Consider the following 17014-nt stretch of genomic DNA (forward strand, 5'->3'; position numbering starts at 1 on the left):
TATATTACATATATTAAACATATGAGATGAATTTCTAACCCTCTAAAAGACAACAGTGAACATCTACAAAATACTAGTGAGCTGTCATTACAGAAATCAGTCAAAAACAAGTATATTTCACAAATCAACTGATACTGGCAAACATATTTTTAATCTTTCCAGACAGGAAATCTATAAGAACAGAATTGCTCAGAAGATAGGCAGTGTCTGGTTATAAAAACACAACCAGGCTACATCAGCAACAGGGTATTACTTTCTTGCATGTCTCATCATTCCTGTATCATCAGCTCTAAATCCTTCTTTACTGCCAACACAAAAAGCAAAGAGTTCAAATAATTATTAGCAAAACTTCTCTGTATAAAAACATGAATTAGAGGCTTTGTTTTCTGCACTAAGTTTATGTCTTGGACGTTCTATGCAAAACTGGCATAAAGAATTCTCTTCCTGACATCACAGCCATATGTCCCATCTGTCAGGGACAATAAGCACCAGTAAAGAATTCTCAAACCAACAGACAAAAAAGACAATTTAGACATACCAGCAACTAATTGAAGAAATTATTAAAACAATGCAGTAAAAGAGAAATAAAAGTTGTGATCCTGTATCACTACTGATACATATACTTTTAAAATTTCTATTAGCTATATTGAAAACTATCCTCTACTTATATTTAAACTTTGTAGAGTTCAGTTACTTTGAATCCTGCAAAATCTGCAAGTGGAGTGAGTGCAGCACTTATCATCTGCAACTTCTTGTCTTGCCAACAGTTGTGACAACAAAGAAAAAAATCATCTTTCTTTCTGCTTGAAGCTGGAAGGTGTGAACACACTTTGAAAAGAAGCAGGTGAATGGTATGATTCCAAACCACTTCAGCATCTTTTCTTCATCGAAAATTTAATCCTACAAGTGAAGCACATGAATACTTTAAAAAAATACAACTCAAAATATATAAAATGCATGGGCTCCAGGTCACCATTGACAAAACAGCAATGGAAAATACAATACAACTGAAACTGAAAGTAATCAAGTTTCCTTACTTCCATGTTTAATGGGGCTACAAGTGCTATTCCCTTTCTGGAGAATTTTAACAGGAATGCTTTCCTACACACTTCACCAGCAATACAGTTTTCCTTGGAACATTGAGACATAGAGATAGTTGTGGAACACCAGCCTCTATTTCTGCATGCCTGTAACAACTTCCTTGCTCCTGTAGGATGGTTTTATATCTGCTCCCTCTCCAAGCATCTCTGGGGAGTGATCAGCCTTTAAATGCTGACTTCTGCACACAGGCACACTCTGACACACTCACACACACCCACTCTTGCACACCAGGCTCCAGGTTCCACTCTCCATGAACCAGGCATTCTTAACCAGCAGGTCAGACTGGATTTTTTTTTTTTTCTTCCTATTTGAATGACTGGGCAATGTTTTTGAACCAAAATACAAACTACAGCTATAGAAAAAAGGTTTTTAAAAAAGCCAGTCTTGCTCTGTATCTGCCTTACCCAATTCCTTGATAAATATCTTGGCAGGCCAACCTTCTCTAGTGCAACTCTGCAGTTGTCTGTGTCCATTGTTTTTCCTCAGACACCTCTGTGACAAATGCTTCTGTCTTGTTTAACCCTGAGAAAGCACTTGCACCCAGCATTTTCTCTTTTCCTGTAGTTTTTACTTTGCCCATTTAAAGCAGCAGGTTGGCTCTGTGAGAGGTTCAGTTTGCCCAGCTGCCTCTCCCACCACTCTGTAATGGTAGCCCTGTGTTTGCTGAGGGTGTCTTTGCTATTAGTGGGGTCCTTTTTCACTCAGCCTTGTTCATTTAACAGATAAATCATGCAGCCCATGCAGCAATTGTTATTACACCATTACATCTGGTTCTAACTCTCTAATGTGCTTAACTGCTTGCTAGACCATGAGTAACTACAAATACACATCTGCCTTGCTCTTTTCACCCCCAACAGTTCTCTTTGAACTCTTCTTTGCTTACATGGGGTTTTACTGTGGACTATCTCAGCTAAGGACTAAAATCACTACAAATGTTTCCAATTTTGAAAAAAAGTCATTGCTAGAAATGAATATATTTAATAAAATATTACCCTCCTCCTGAAATACATGAACTATACATAAACTGTGATGTAAATGTGCTGACTGTTTACCTGAACACTGTTTTGGAAGCCACAGTTGCCTTTTCGGTTTGTGTTCCATTTTTCAAGCAATAATCTGTTTGAAAGAAAAACAAACCCCAAAGAATTACAGCAGTTTTTAACAGAGGCACAGAACACCTTGGAGTCTTTGCTTAGCTCTGTCCTTGGGTGACTTTTCACTGAGGAGGTATAATGCAATTTTAAGTTCTTTGCAGGAACTTTTGCCTACTATTCCTATTGAATTGGTGCTTTCTGGTTCTGGACTGGCCGTTAGGAAGGGTAACAATGAAGAAACTTAAGGATCAATTCTATTTAATTGTCCTTCACTCCTATTCTATACAATTCTCTATATCTATTTTTTTATAAAACAGACATTGGGAGTCAGATATTCTTGTCCTCATTCCACAAAATAATAAATAAAAAGATTATTTATAAATACTCACCTCCAAGATTTTGCCTGCTTTAAGAAACTTCTAGCTTTTGCTACTTCTTGAGTAAGTTTATTTAAATCATCTCCTTCAAAGTAAGGGAAAACTGGATTCTGAAAACACAGTTGAAATGTTTTAACTTGCACCTATTTATTATTTTCTGTTTCCCCAACTGAATTAACTGATCCTAAGCTCAAACTTTCCCTACTTGCAGAAAATGTCTTCATCTTACAAGGGGAGAGCAGAGCAAGCCTAGATTGAAGCTGGGTCTGCTCAGTAACATTTTTCTGCTGTGGCAATGCCTGAGGTCCCATGCTGGAGAATTAATGTGCTAAGCACCATATAAAGATTTTACAATTAAATGAAACACAAGATAGGAAGGATAAGAAGACTGTAAAAGCTGAATTTAGCTTAAAAACCACATGCAGACTCACAATACATTTTTTACTTCTCTTCCAAAACCTGTATTGCACTTTGTATTCTTTTCATGGGCTTGGACACCTCACCAAGGCAGTTAGCAGAAAGGAAAAAACAGATACTAAGATTTCTCTTTTTGGTTTTAATCTGAAATATCTTAGAAGTTTTGTATTATCTTTTTTCCTCATTGTTTTTCTTTTTTAAATGAAGTTTCTCTACTGATGAAGAACTAAGTTGCAATGAAACAAAACACACTGATTTGTTTAACATACATCTTCATCATCCAGCCCCTCTGTCAATAGTCTGTGTGCTGCTAATTGTCCATCTTCACCTCCAGAACCGCAGTGGAAGCGCCCTCCTGTTTGGGAAGCAAGCTTCTTCAGGAATTCAACAGCTCCTCTGTTAGCACAAAGTAGAAAGCTACTTATGAAAATTATTTTCTGAAAGCAACAGCAAAAGATTTCTAAGAACTCCTCAAAAATATGACATCAAAATAAACAGACTGGAGGACATGATTATAAATTCCTGTATGAAATGCAGGCCATGTGGCAATTACCTGTGTCACAACAACCTTCCTCATTACCTCATTGCTTCCTCTTGGTAGCACAGACTTCTGACAATAAATAAAATAGTCATTTTAAGAGATTTTTGTTTTGCTCTTGCGAAGTATCATATACCTGTCTGCACAGCTAAAACAAATGGTGTGGATTTTAATATCTTGTTTCTTTATCAATCTTTCCATTTCTTTCAAAATCAGACTGCAACTGGTGTCTGGTTTTCCATCAGTCAATAGATACAGTGCCTCTACACCTTGGAAACTGAGAGCCTTCTGAAAAGCAGAAAATAAGCTTGAATAATTGGTACATTTATATGAAATGTTATATTTCAGAACAAAAACACCATTCCAGTGATTTAAGATAGTTTATAACTGCCAATATATTTATATTTTATCATTAATCAACCTAGTTTTTTCTTTTCATTTTCACTTATTAGGGAAGGAGATCAAGGTATAAATTTGAAAATTTAAGTAGGTAATTTGTAGCATAAGACAACATATTTATAAGCAGGGCATTGCCAAAAACTGACTCACTGAAATAAGAAAATTAACTGGTTTTGGAGAACTACAGACAAAAGATTTTTACATCATATTTTATGGGAGTTAAAGTTGTTTAATGTCTGAAAATCAGGCTCACTAGGACTTGAATGATTATTATGAAAGTAATTGACTCAGAGGACATCTTTGTAATATACATGTGTCTTGCAGCTCTACTGGACTTCATTCATGATGAATGCCATAACATTTATTTAGAGATTGTGCAAGAATGTCTGGAAGAAGAATAGTTCATTAAAGGCAACTTTTTTTTTTTTTTTATTCCATTTTTAAATTCTGTAAAATTGCAAGTTCAGTGTTAAGTTATTATTACTAGTTGATTTCTACACTGAAAATTTTTATAGGAGAAAAGTTTCTTCATCTGTTACTGAAATTCAAGAATTGTACTCAAAACCCATGAGATTCCAACAAACACTGCTTATTTAAAACCCTGTTTGGGTCAGAGAAGCACAGCACAGCCACAGCTGTACATAAACATCAGTTTGAGCAACTGGCTATTTTCCCTCTCCAGTATTCTTTGAGCACCAATATTAGCAAAACTATTGGCATTTGACTCTTTTTTTTAAAACTCAGTCTGAGCAATTACTTTGAGTATCTATGAGCCCTGGGGGCAGAAGCAGTGACTTGATTTCTAAACTGTTCAGTGATTTGCATATAAAGATGTTGTACATTTTGACACCATAATTTTCCTAGAATGTCCCCAGTCAGGTGGAAGTGTTTTACCACCACAGGACATGTTCCTCAGGACACACAGGATGTGTTCTCCAAGCTGTGGCACACCAACCTGTAAAGCTGCAAGGATGCAGGAGCTCCCATGAGCATGGCACGTGGCAGCCCACTGCACAGCATCATGGCAGTTTTCATCAGTTGCCTCTACAAGATACTCTTTCCAACTCTCAGTATTTTCTGCAAATCTCAGCAGGTTAAACCTGAGGAGAAAGATGACCCACAACATTTAACCCTAACCAATACAACCAGTCACTTTGGATGAGACAGTTTTGAAGTACATGAAACTAAAAAAAAAAACCAAACCAAACCCAACAGTAAAAAAAACATGAACCAAACCCCCTATCAAAGAGCCTTGTGTTGGACTAAGATCTTCAGCTTTGTAAGAATCAAAAAGCATGTCTTTCATGAACAGAAAATCTATGGGAATGCTGAGCCTAAAAGGGTAAACAGCATCAGCCCACAGCAGAGGCTCAGATCTTGGAGAATTTAGAACTTTAAAACTGGTAAAAACAACAGAAAAAAACAGCTCTTGTCACATGCACATTATACTCTAACATACAATAATTACATTAATTGTGTTTCAGTGCTGTATCACTGTAATTATTAAGCAATCTGATTACATAATAATGAGTGCAGACTTCAGTCTTTATCAGTAATTCACCATACCTGACTTCATTTTTTCTCAGCTGTTCCCAGACAAGGGAGGTAAGTTCTTTTGTCACAGGTGGCAAATACGGGCCCATGGAGCCAGATGTATCAATCAAAACACAGACATTTGCTTCTAAAATGGTACCAAACCATCTTCGGCTTCCTGGGCCAGAACATTAAAACTAATTAAGAGTTATTACATAGGCTTATTTTATTGAGCATAATGTAAATCTTCAGTCTTTAGGGGTTATTCTGGGCACATTTCTACATAATTAAGTCTAATCTATGTAGCAATTGTGTAGTTAAAAGGTTAACAATAGAAAAGTGTTTGGCCATTTCAAAACTAGCACTATCAAGCATTAATCACTAGTTAATTGTAGCAACTTGCATTAAATAATTTGTCCTTTACAATACAGCAAAAAATTAAACTATTTCCCAACAAAGATCTTTATGAGCAACAGAGACTGAAATGGTCTTCACCAGTAGTGATGCTGAACATCTAAGCAGGGCACATTCTAATCAAAACATGCAGAAAAGCTAATTTTGCTTGTATATGTTACTGTATATATTCTGCTGATAGAAAGCTTCTTCTCTGTATTCAAACACACAAGGAACAAAACCTAATTATTTGTCAGCAAGCAAGATGTTTGTCAGATGCTGAATTCTCTTGCATTCACAAAAATAAGTTTTAAACTTTCAAGGAAATGCAAGAGAGAGAACCTTTATTCACACTGGAGGTTCAGAGTTACATTCAGATCCATTCTACCAGAAACAGCAGACAAGAAGGTTTTGTACATATTTGTGCTTTAGAGACAAGCAGAGGCACACCAATACCTGAGAGAAGCCACTGCACTCTCTGGATATAGCGCTGCAGCACCTTCTCCAGCTGCTCTGTGAAGGTTTCCAGTTCTCTGGGCTGAAACTGCAGATGTTTCACAACCCCCTGGAAAAATTCAGTTTGTACAAGAGCATCTTACTTCAAGAAATCTGAGCTGAGCTGCTATATATGCAAAGTTGGCATTGGACATCAGAGAGATGTTTGTCTTTTTATCTATGAAATATGGTAAGAAAAATTCTGTGGCTCTATTGCTTGCACTTAACTTTGTATGCTTCTCTCCAGTCATTACACAAACTGAAACAATCAAGATCCAACATTTTCCCAGTTTCAACTCACACATGATTTTGGTAAGTTTTACTTAAATTTTTAAAATTATTTTTCATACTGTATGAACAGAAGAGATGTTACACATTCTAAAGAACATGCAGTTTGGACTTCTAATGTGCTAAATGGTCTCTTGCAGTGAATAAAGACCTTCTTTAGCTTGCTAGTAGAAGTATGATTTAGAAAGATCAGGGAAGAGTGGAGAGAAAAGTCAGAACCATCAATCAACATTCACTAAACAAACACAAAGCCTTTCAATAATGTAGGTACCTGACATCTGCAAAAAACCTACATTGATTTCTGCACTGGGGAAGATAGAACAGTATTTTGCTGATACTTTCTTGTGCAGACACTCCACAGTTGTCTTCTGGTGGGTACAGCTTGGAGCAAACATCAGTCTGGGCAATTCCAGTTTAAGCTTTTTAATACTGTACTTGGTCAGCCACTTGTAAGACAAACAAATGGAGCGCTTGATTGTTGGCAAATATCAGAACAGTTTAAGTAATAACACCTTGTACAGAATGACAATTAATGTTTACATTAATTCAGATGGATAGTTCCAAAATGGCAATTTATCAGTAAGGAGAAAAATACCTCTTTGCTTGAACAGATTTCCTCTTCCTCTGGCAATTTGACAGAGCAAACAGATTTTGTTACACACACTGCCTTTGGATACCTCTGATATATTGTACCTATTTGGGAAATGAACAAAGTACCTAAAAAATCACTTATTTAAAAAAATTGTCACCTTCAAAAAATTCCAAACCAAATCTGTAATCAACTGAACCATGTTCACATGGCTTTTCCTCGGAGCACCTTTGACCAAAAGATCCCAAGGAACTTTACAAAAAAAACCAAAACAAAACAAAAAACAGGAAAAAGTGCCACCCACCTGCATCTAACCTAAAAATCCATGCCACTGTTTGGTAAGTGAAACTTTCTCCCACTCACTGTTCAAAGCACCCTGGTTATCAGGGACTTACCATCCTGCCAGTTTTATAATAGAAGTGCTGATAAGAAAAGGGCTTCACCCATCCCATCCTGATAACACATACCCACATTTCTTCCTTCTTCAGTGTAAAACACAGACACAGAAAGCTCTGGCTGCTTCCTGGGTTTGTGCTTTCCTTTATTCTCAGTCTGAGGCCATTCTTTAACTGTTTGTGCTACAAGTAAATAATAGATAAAAACCCCATTAATTTAGCTCAGCTGGATAAAACTCTTACATGAGAAGAACCCAACCCTGTTCTTCTCTTCATGTATTTCTATTACCACAATTATAAATGCTTCATTTTCTTTGATACTGATTAAGAAAAATCACATTACAGCACTACTTCAGCAGCTTTCATAGAAATGACACTTTTACAAATAAGAAATTACCATCAGGAAGAATGTCACAGGAGTTAGTTTGAAAAAAATTAGAGGTTTGAACAAGCATAATATTTGTTGGAGAAAGCAGTTAACTTTGTACAGTGCACCTCAGATGCAGATTTGTAAACACTGCTACATATCAACATCAGGAGATTTGAAGACTCAAATTTAACGTAAAGAAAAATAAATTGCAAATGTTAGTGATGACAAAGAAAAAACACAGGAAAATAAATAAAAAAAAAGAAATGGAGGAGAAACGAATTGGCCTTTAAGGGACCAGCAGCAGCTAGAATCAGTTTAAGAGCTTTTGATATACCAGGAGCAGTTGGAAGAGTCAGCACTTCAGACAGCCTGACATTGCTGTTGTACTTTTCCTTCATTACTAGATCATAAATAAATCAAGTGGAACAGCATATTAATTAAAATGGGATCTAACAGATTTAGTGGCAATGTATACATTGAACTAATAACATAAAGAATGTCTGAACTGCTGAGCCTTGTGGCTTCAGGTATGGGACACAGAGGGGTTCTACTTTCCATCAGACACATGTGGCATTTCCTGATGAAGGTCAGGTGTTCAATCCTAGGACCTGGAAATCATTGCACAGCTGTGCAGAGTTCCTTCCCTGCACACTGTAGAAGCAATAGAGGTAAATTACAGCTAAAACTCATCCCAAAGGAATTCCAAAACAAGCACGATGGTTCCTATAAATCTGATTAAAGATTACAATTACAGCTGTTTCTAAAATCATAATTTAAATCTCTAACTTAAATACTGTCTGGTAAGCAAAACCCAAAAGAAACTGAAGACAAAAAGCCCCTAATCCATACAGACCTGGTGGAATTCCTGCTTTGGCACTGGGAGGACGCCATGCCAGTACTCTTACAGGAGTATTTCCCTCTGCACCATGATTGTCTTTAACATCCTTAAGCACCTTCAATAACAACAACAAAAAAAAAGTAAAAAGTGCTTCAGATGTATCATAACTGCATTATTCTAACCTGGAACTATACTTCTTTATTATTTAATTCCTGCTTTACTCTGGCTTTGAAAAATCCACAGACTGCCATGACAGCACAGTAATTTTCAGTTTCTTCCTGGGTTAAGTAACTCTAATGGCTCTGCTTTAATTATCTTGCCAATATCATCTGCCACCACAAACCTGAAGACTAACACTTACAGGGAGAGGAGTTTGGACCATTTCTGCCCCTTGAAGGAGCAGTCTGGTATGGTAATGGCCTTGCTTTATAGAATACAGTATTTAGTATCTTCCTCAGCATTTTAGTGACTATTGAAAATCTAGTGCTGACACCAGTAATTTCTCCTTTGGGTTTGGCTTATCCCTCTAGGGGTTGAGCAGCCTGCTAAACAGTACAAGCACTTGTTTAACCCTACTGTAGGAGAAGACTTGCTGTGACACTGAGCCTTCAAACAGCTGACATCTAATTTAACACACAGCTCTGCTATAAATATCACCAAACATCTACGGATGACCCCGTACCCGTTTTCTACAAGTTTAATCCCTGCAAAACTATGCTCTACTGTCATCTCTGAGGAATTAGTTTCTCCTGCATTTGTGAAGAGGTGTTGAGAATATGTCACTTTTGATAAAACAGCCTGGAAGACCTACAAAGCCTTTGCAACGTTCCCACACCTACATTCCCATTTCCTACATTCCCACACCTACAATACCATTCCCATTCCAAAGATGAGAACTGAAAGTTCCAGCAGACACTGGCCCTTTATGCATATTACAGATGTGCACACCTACTCAAAACAGACAGTCAAAATTAAACACTAGCAAAATCCCAGGGGATTCAGGAGTGCAGCTCCATGGAAATAAGCACAGCAGGTAGCAAACAAACCCTGAATCCTGTTCTTGTTTTATGCTGGCTCTCTGTGAGGCCCAAGACATGCTACTGAGCTGCAGCTGTCTCATCTGTAAATGAGCAGAACATCATAATATTCAGTACCCTCTAGAAGGACTTGCAAAATAGATGTAATTTGGTAAAGCACATTTCTGCTTTGCCTTTGTTTGCATTAAGCATTTTTTTTTTAAGGCCAGAGGAAGGATTATTTAGACACCTTTTGACACTACAGTGTGGTTCCATTGTAATTAATTACTCAGGATGATGCACTTCATGGTGTATGTAGCATTTGGAATGCAAACAAATTCAAAGTACTATCACAGTGCTGCTCTTATTTCTTCAAATTTTCAGCTGAGCACTTCTCTCACCAAGAGTATCCAATAGCTGGGTAGGATTTTGAATTAACACACAGCATATTAAAAATGGGACCATTTCAAACCATTCCAGCCAGACTCACAGCTGTGGGTTTAGGAGATGGCACTTTCTGTGGTTTTTTTTTCTCATTCCTAATAAGCACATTTGAGTCTCCTTCTGGTGTGAGGGGTTTCACAGACTGATTTACTGAGCGTTGCTTTAAGGACTCCACCAGGAATGCACACTGAAATGGAAATCCACATTGTTTAGTAATTCAGATACACGGAATTTAAGGAAATGACATTTCAAAGACAGGTATTTTGTATTTGCTACTATAATAATAAATAATATTCCTATCTGACAATGCTTAACACCTCTAACTGAACATAAACCCCTTTGTGCTGTGCCTGCTCAGACACACTGCATGGAAACCCTTCCAGCTCTGGGCAAACAGACTAAACCAAAAGGCAGCAGTGTTCACAGACCAAGGCTAGAACAAAGTGGAAGATGGTGAACCAAGTGTATGCAACTGTTACAGGATAACAAAGTATTTTTAGGTGTCATTGAATAGCCAGCAGCTCTTCTTTTAAAAAAATCCAACTTGTGTGATTCAGACTTGCATCCAACAGGGTTCTCAGCCCTCTGGACAAGGTTCTTAGTGCAGATCTCTTTCCATGCACACTTTTATAGGAAGCAGGCACCACACTGCCAGGCTGGCTATACTGCTGCAGTTATTCTGTTGGGTATCTTTGGAAAAAAGTCATGTGCATGGAATATGGTGAGATACAGTCCAGTTCTACACCCTCAGTACACTTGAGAAAACAGCTGGTTTAGAATTGACAAAGCCACTGTGCTAATGACAAGCTGGGACTTAAAAGAATGTAGTGTTATTTATTTGCCTATAACATTTATAACTTTATTATAATGAAGAATTAATTTATTTGAAAAGAATTCATCACAGGATTGGCAACAAAAAGGAGAATCACTTGAACTGTAAACTTGTATTTGGTGTGGAATCATGGCTACTCCAACAGCAGTCACTGCAGTGCTATAGTGCAACTGCTTTCTAGTCCTTATTTACTCTATGGTCACTATTCTCACACTCTAGAATGCTCCTGCTCATCATAAAGGGTTTTGTCCAATCTCCTGAACTGTCACCTGAACAAACACTGTTCATTTTTTTAGGAAGAAACATGTAATTAAAGAAGTTCTATGTAATTCGTACCTTTTGGGAGTAGTTCTTTGCTTTTTCCATTTCAGATATAATACTGGTAATATCATCACTTTCAAAAATACCTGATAATCAAATAGATGCTAATTAGCATGGGTTTCTTAAAGTGTACAAAATAAGTATTTTTTAAAATGTACAACAATTTGCACCACATGCTAAATACCAACGCAGGGAATCAAAAAACCTTTGTTTCCTGCAAGCCTGACCATCTGGACTGATCATATTAATAACTATATTTTAAAGCATCTTAAAAAATGCTAACAGAATACGGTGAATTCAAATAGAAAAAAAAACCCAAACAAATGCCTTCATTAAGGCTGCATTATAATACTCTGCAAAGTGTTTGAAAGTCTCTACAAAACTATGACCTGTGTTTGTATCTCAGTGCTCTCAGCATATCTTAAAAAAGTAAACTACTTGATTTGGGAGTAAAAAAGCATTAATGAATATTATTTCATAAATGAAAAAGAAGTATGTGCTGACTTTCCTTTGCTCATACCTGCTTCTCCAAACCAGTGAAACCTCCCTTTGGCTGCCTGTACAATGTCTTTAAAAGCACTGGCAGTTTCCCTGGGGTTGGCATAGCGGGCTGGAATAATCCCACTGGAGTCAGTGCCCTCTGTTACACTGAACAGACAGACATGGAGCTGCAAATCCAAACCTCTGCAAGCCTCAGCCACATAAGCACTGATTGTGTGCTGTAAGACAGAGAAAGAAACATCAGGGGTGAGCCTCTACCTCAGACAACCTCCCATCTACTCCACTGGTTCCTGACTGATGTACAAGTGCTCCAGCTGGAGCAGCTCAGAACAGGAAGGTACCCTGAGCAGTGCAATGCCTCCTCAGTCCATGCAGACACACAACAATTGTCACTATTTCAGGTTACAGGGACAACAGCTCCACTGCTGCAAGAGGTGAGCTGGGGTGCATTTGGCAACCAAAGACAGAGATCCTGGACATCAATTTAGATGTGCACTGAAGCAAAGTAGGGATGAAACTGTCCATTTCTCCCTCATTTTCTTGTCAACCATATGGGCTTTAATGATTTTTTAGGTCTGCCCAGAATTTCCACAGGTTTGGTAACAAAAGCAGGAGACACCTCACTGCACACACGTAGAAACTCCAGGCTGTGCATGCAGCTCAATGGCCACGGAGCACATTCACCACAAACATTGATCCAAGAAGGGATTACTGGGATAAAACCAGCAGCTGTCTCTACACAGGCTGCTATGGAGTTCCACAGCAAAACTATTTGTTCCATGAGTTGTACAAAAATGGTAAATTACAAAAAATCAGCTTGCTCTAACTTGGAAATCTGAAGCAAAATGATGCCCAGAGCTGGAGTGGGAAAGGAAACCTAAAAGCATGTCTTGAATTTTCTATAATTCACACATAATTAATAACTGCTACCTCCAACACATGAATAACAATTGCAGAAATGGAAGTTTGGGATCCTGACAGTTGTGCTGCCTTGGCTATGTAAAGGGGGAATATTCTGCCAATGAACTGTGATTGCTATAAGGGAAAAAAGGGATTGGGAAAAAAGAGAAAAATAAAGTTGATATTAGTTTTGATAGGAATTTAGAGAAAAGTTGCCTATGATGACACTCACTGTTTCCTGATCAGGTATTCCAGTAGTCAGCAGGTAGAGTCCCTGTGATTTGTGTTTATCACTATCTTTGAAGTCAACCTCCACAGCTCTTCTGAGAGCACTCATGAAATTTCTACTGCCCTTGCACTCCAAGCTCAACACCCACCTAAACCAAAATGTTTACAGTTCAAAGAATAAAGAAACAAAAGCTCTTGTTTCAACACAAAGCAATGAAGAGAACTAAGTGTCTTAAATAACACTGCACTGGAGTCCAAAATTTTTGAAAATGACAGAGAGCAAAACCAGATTACATAACAAATTATTTGTTCTGGTTTCTGTATTGCCAGTATGGCAAACTAGTTTTTAAAGTAAGATACAAAGCATAAAGAGGAAAGAATTATCTCATAATTTTACATGGAAAAATATTAATGTAGTAGAACTTACAGAAACAGAAATTAAACCAGAGGTATAATAAGAACACAGAAAATGTGACTGCACAAACAGAAACCTGGGATTTTTTTCAAAGCATGTGGAAAAACCTGATATCCCATTTGAACTTGAAGCAGTTTTCAATTCTTCATGTAACCACGTCATTCCTTATACAGACACTTCTGTATCTGTGTACATATATATTATATATACATATGAAACATGAAGCCACCCCAAGCTTATTAACTTTTGCAATGCTGTTTTCACAAGAAACCACTATGAACAATCACTGTAGAACATGGCAGCCCATTTTTGTAACATAATAAACTTATACAATTTTTTAGTTGTTTGCAATTTTTCTCTGTGAAATTCACATACATGGGATAATTACTGGATCCTACCTCCAAGCCTTTTCTAAGTTTTCTGGTTGGGAAGGACACAGTTCCTGCTGCCAAGGCACACTGTCACTCCCAAATCTTTCACAGAAAGATAACAACAATTAATTTTCAGATTATGGTTTAGAACAAGCAAAAAGATAAAATAAATTCACCGACAAAGAAAAATCTCATTTAGGGTATTACAGACATAAAATTGTCTGATGCCAACTGTTTTCTATTTCAAACCATTTAATTATCCACATTTATCCATCACCCAAGGTTAATTTGATTTTCTTTCCTGAACAGGATCCCACATGAGCTGGGAAAAGCTCAGAGGAAGGACTGTGAAAAAGAACTCCAACCCTCAGCTGCTGCCTGTATCTCTCTTGTGAGATAAGGGCTCTGTTCTCACACCCTGTTAGGAACTCCATGAGCTGCTGGCTCTTACTTTTACCTGCAAGGCACCTGTCCAGCAGTTGTGCCACATGTTTCTGCCTGCCAGTGCTGAGTACAGAATTTTACCACTCGAATATATTAAACAGTATTGGAGTTACTGTAAATTTAAAGGGTGCTCTCAGTTATGGTATCTGAGACATCAAAATTCCCTTCTGGTGTGTTTCTGACAGGTGAATTAATACTATTATGAACAATATAGCAGGATGAGTATTTGTTACAGGTATGATGCAATCAGTTCCAGTGACCCTCACCCAAAAAAGTGATTTTTTATTACTAATCTGGTCTCCATACATCTGATTCATGCACTCACCCAGTAAGGACCAACCAGTGCTAGTCTTGCAAATACTTCACTAAAAAACACTAAATACTAAAATATGCCCACTAGTAACTACAATTTCTCAGCATACTTCTTTCATTGCAATGCATTGCAGTAATTTTTAAAGACTCTTAAATAGCTACTTACGCTATAATATTGAAGCAATCTTTATTTGACATTTGTTCCTCAAGTAAAAGTCGCAAACAATGTTGGATATGAGAGATGTAGGGAGAGTTTGTCACTGATATATCAACAAGTACAACCACCCTGTAGAAAAAAAATGCTATTCATTTAAAAAAAGAAAAAAAAAATCTTATTTAATTATGTATCATTCTCTTTAGTGCACTCTAATTTGTCAGGGAAAGTATCTTCTGCCTATGTATCAAAATGTATAAGCACTGAATCTACATTTTTAAAAAAATCTGCAAAACATTAGGTGATATTTAAAAAATAAAAATAGGAACTGTAATGGAAACTTCTGTCTTTCCTAAACTATGGAATAATCAGGGTACTGGCTACTTGTTCAGGAGCCATTAATGGCTCCTGAACCCCAAACAGCTCTTCCCCTTCTCTGTACCTGAGTATCTAAAACCCTCCTGGAATGTGTGGATGTTTGCCACATGGAGAGTTATTGGATACTTCACTCTCCTTTCCCAGCCAACACTCCAGGAACATATGGAATATTACTCCAAAGACAAATGGTTAAGATTTCTCTCAGCTCATCAGTGCCAGAGTGGTTGCTCAGGTATGGACTGAGTGATGCTATTGAGCACATTACCTGTTTAGAGGAAAGTGCTAATGATGAGCTGCTCAGCATGGTCATTTTTAAGTCCTGCTTGCAGAGACAATGCAGGATGGTCACAGTTCATGGACACAGGATAATTTGGGAGCAGTGGTTTTGAAAAGACCCACAGATGTGATGGACAGTCAGTGGGATGTGAGTTCCCAGAACAACAGAGTGGCCAGATGGGCTAATTCAACCCTTAATCAATGAGCAAGAAAACCTCTAGTAACAGGGGCCTCAGCTACCTTCCTTTTGTCTGAAATTCCATATTCAATACTTGCAAACAGGAAAAAGAGCAAATGTGCAATTGAGGTTGGGTAAGGCCTTAGACAAGATGTAAATAAACACCTTTCTCAAACACAATAAGACTTCAAACCTCACAAAAAACCCCAAAATCAAATACAGTACCTTCTTTCACAAACACTTCCCCATATTCTTCTGCTAGCAACAGATAGCCAGTCAATTCGTTTCTCATAAATTCCTACCATTTTAGCAAGGAGTTTCTATGCATAAATAAAGAAAATTTATGTTACAAATAGAAAGTTCAAGTCTTTTATTGCCAAATGCTTAATACAGAAATAACAGCATAGTAATGAAAAAAATTATTTTCATTCATTTAGATAGCAAGTAGAAAGTTCAAGTCTTTTATTGCAAAATGCTTAATACAGAAATAACATAACAGCATAGTAATGAAAAAAATTATTTTCATTCATTTAGATAGCAACATTTCATTCCTATTACAGGTAAGAGAACACAGTCCATGAAAAAAACATACAGTGCTAAAAAAACAAAGAATTTAAAGGTCTGTATCTCCACTTTTCCTCTTGCCACCATATTCCAAAACAGTGTTCAGGCATATCAGGAAAAGAAAAACCAGAGTTTTAAAAATACAGTTTTTGCAAGCTTACCCTTTCTTCAATAGCATTTTTAGGCAGTGTTCATAACTGCAGTGTTCAAAACACATCATTTAACATGAACACAATATTCTCAAACACATGTACTCCCTTAAAACTATCAATTTGATATTAAGGTCATTTGTCCAAACTTTATACACCATGACCTTTCCAAGGCTATGTAGGTATTATATGAGGGCATACCAAGCTAGAAAAGAGCACTGAACTCACAAACATAACCATAATTTAGCATGCACAAAACACAAGCACCTCCCAGTGAGCAAGAAGCCACAGAAGCTGCTTTTCATTTCAGGCACTTCACACTCTCCTTTTGGTCTGGCTGTAGAGTTCCACAGACTTCACATCACTCCCACTTTAATGGATTATTTGCCCTGCCTGGAAATATTCCCATAGCCCTGTGTCAGGACTGCCAGTGAAGTGGGAAAGAAAAAGGACTGACAGACCACTATACAGCAAACCATGGCTGCTAACATCCCCAGACAGCTTCTCTGTCATTAAACTTGCCCCACTCTCTGATGATCTGCATTCTGATCTAGGAGTAAATCCTCAGCAATCACTACTGCCTGTAAGAATCCCAGTGGCTGCAGACTTACATGGACAGCTGTCTGCACATGAATCCCTGCAGTATTTAGCTAACAAGACAATTAATGAGGAATATTAGATGGTAGTCTAGCCCTGACAAGGCC

The 17014-nt window shown here is 37.5% G+C and overlaps 1 protein-coding gene across 1 annotated transcript in view; it reads right to left on the bottom strand.

The window, feature by feature from the left end:
• Positions 1-17014, bottom strand: part of VWA3A (von Willebrand factor A domain containing 3A) — a 27991-nt gene continuing 10977 nt past the window's right edge. Inside the window, exons 18-36 of the mRNA XM_041462112.1 lie at positions 15823-15917; positions 14778-14897; positions 13883-13957; positions 13074-13218; positions 11961-12159; positions 11456-11526; positions 10334-10474; positions 8843-8942; positions 7692-7802; positions 7231-7328; positions 6929-7081; positions 6309-6417; positions 5493-5637; positions 4882-5026; positions 3664-3815; positions 3259-3385; positions 2585-2682; positions 2154-2217; positions 1-828 (exon numbers count right to left, since the gene is read on the bottom strand). Coding sequence (XP_041318046.1) covers positions 739-828; positions 2154-2217; positions 2585-2682; positions 3259-3385; positions 3664-3815; positions 4882-5026; positions 5493-5637; positions 6309-6417; positions 6929-7081; positions 7231-7328; positions 7692-7802; positions 8843-8942; positions 10334-10474; positions 11456-11526; positions 11961-12159; positions 13074-13218; positions 13883-13957; positions 14778-14897; positions 15823-15917 — 2238 coding nt within the window. The 3' untranslated portion in view covers positions 1-738. The remainder of the gene's footprint in view (positions 829-2153; positions 2218-2584; positions 2683-3258; positions 3386-3663; positions 3816-4881; positions 5027-5492; positions 5638-6308; positions 6418-6928; positions 7082-7230; positions 7329-7691; positions 7803-8842; positions 8943-10333; positions 10475-11455; positions 11527-11960; positions 12160-13073; positions 13219-13882; positions 13958-14777; positions 14898-15822; positions 15918-17014) is intronic.

This window comes from Pyrgilauda ruficollis, unplaced genomic scaffold (genome assembly GCF_017590135.1).
Source record: "Pyrgilauda ruficollis isolate IOZ18807 unplaced genomic scaffold, ASM1759013v1 scaffold16, whole genome shotgun sequence".
NCBI classification, from domain to species: Eukaryota; Metazoa; Chordata; class Aves; order Passeriformes; family Passeridae; genus Pyrgilauda; species Pyrgilauda ruficollis.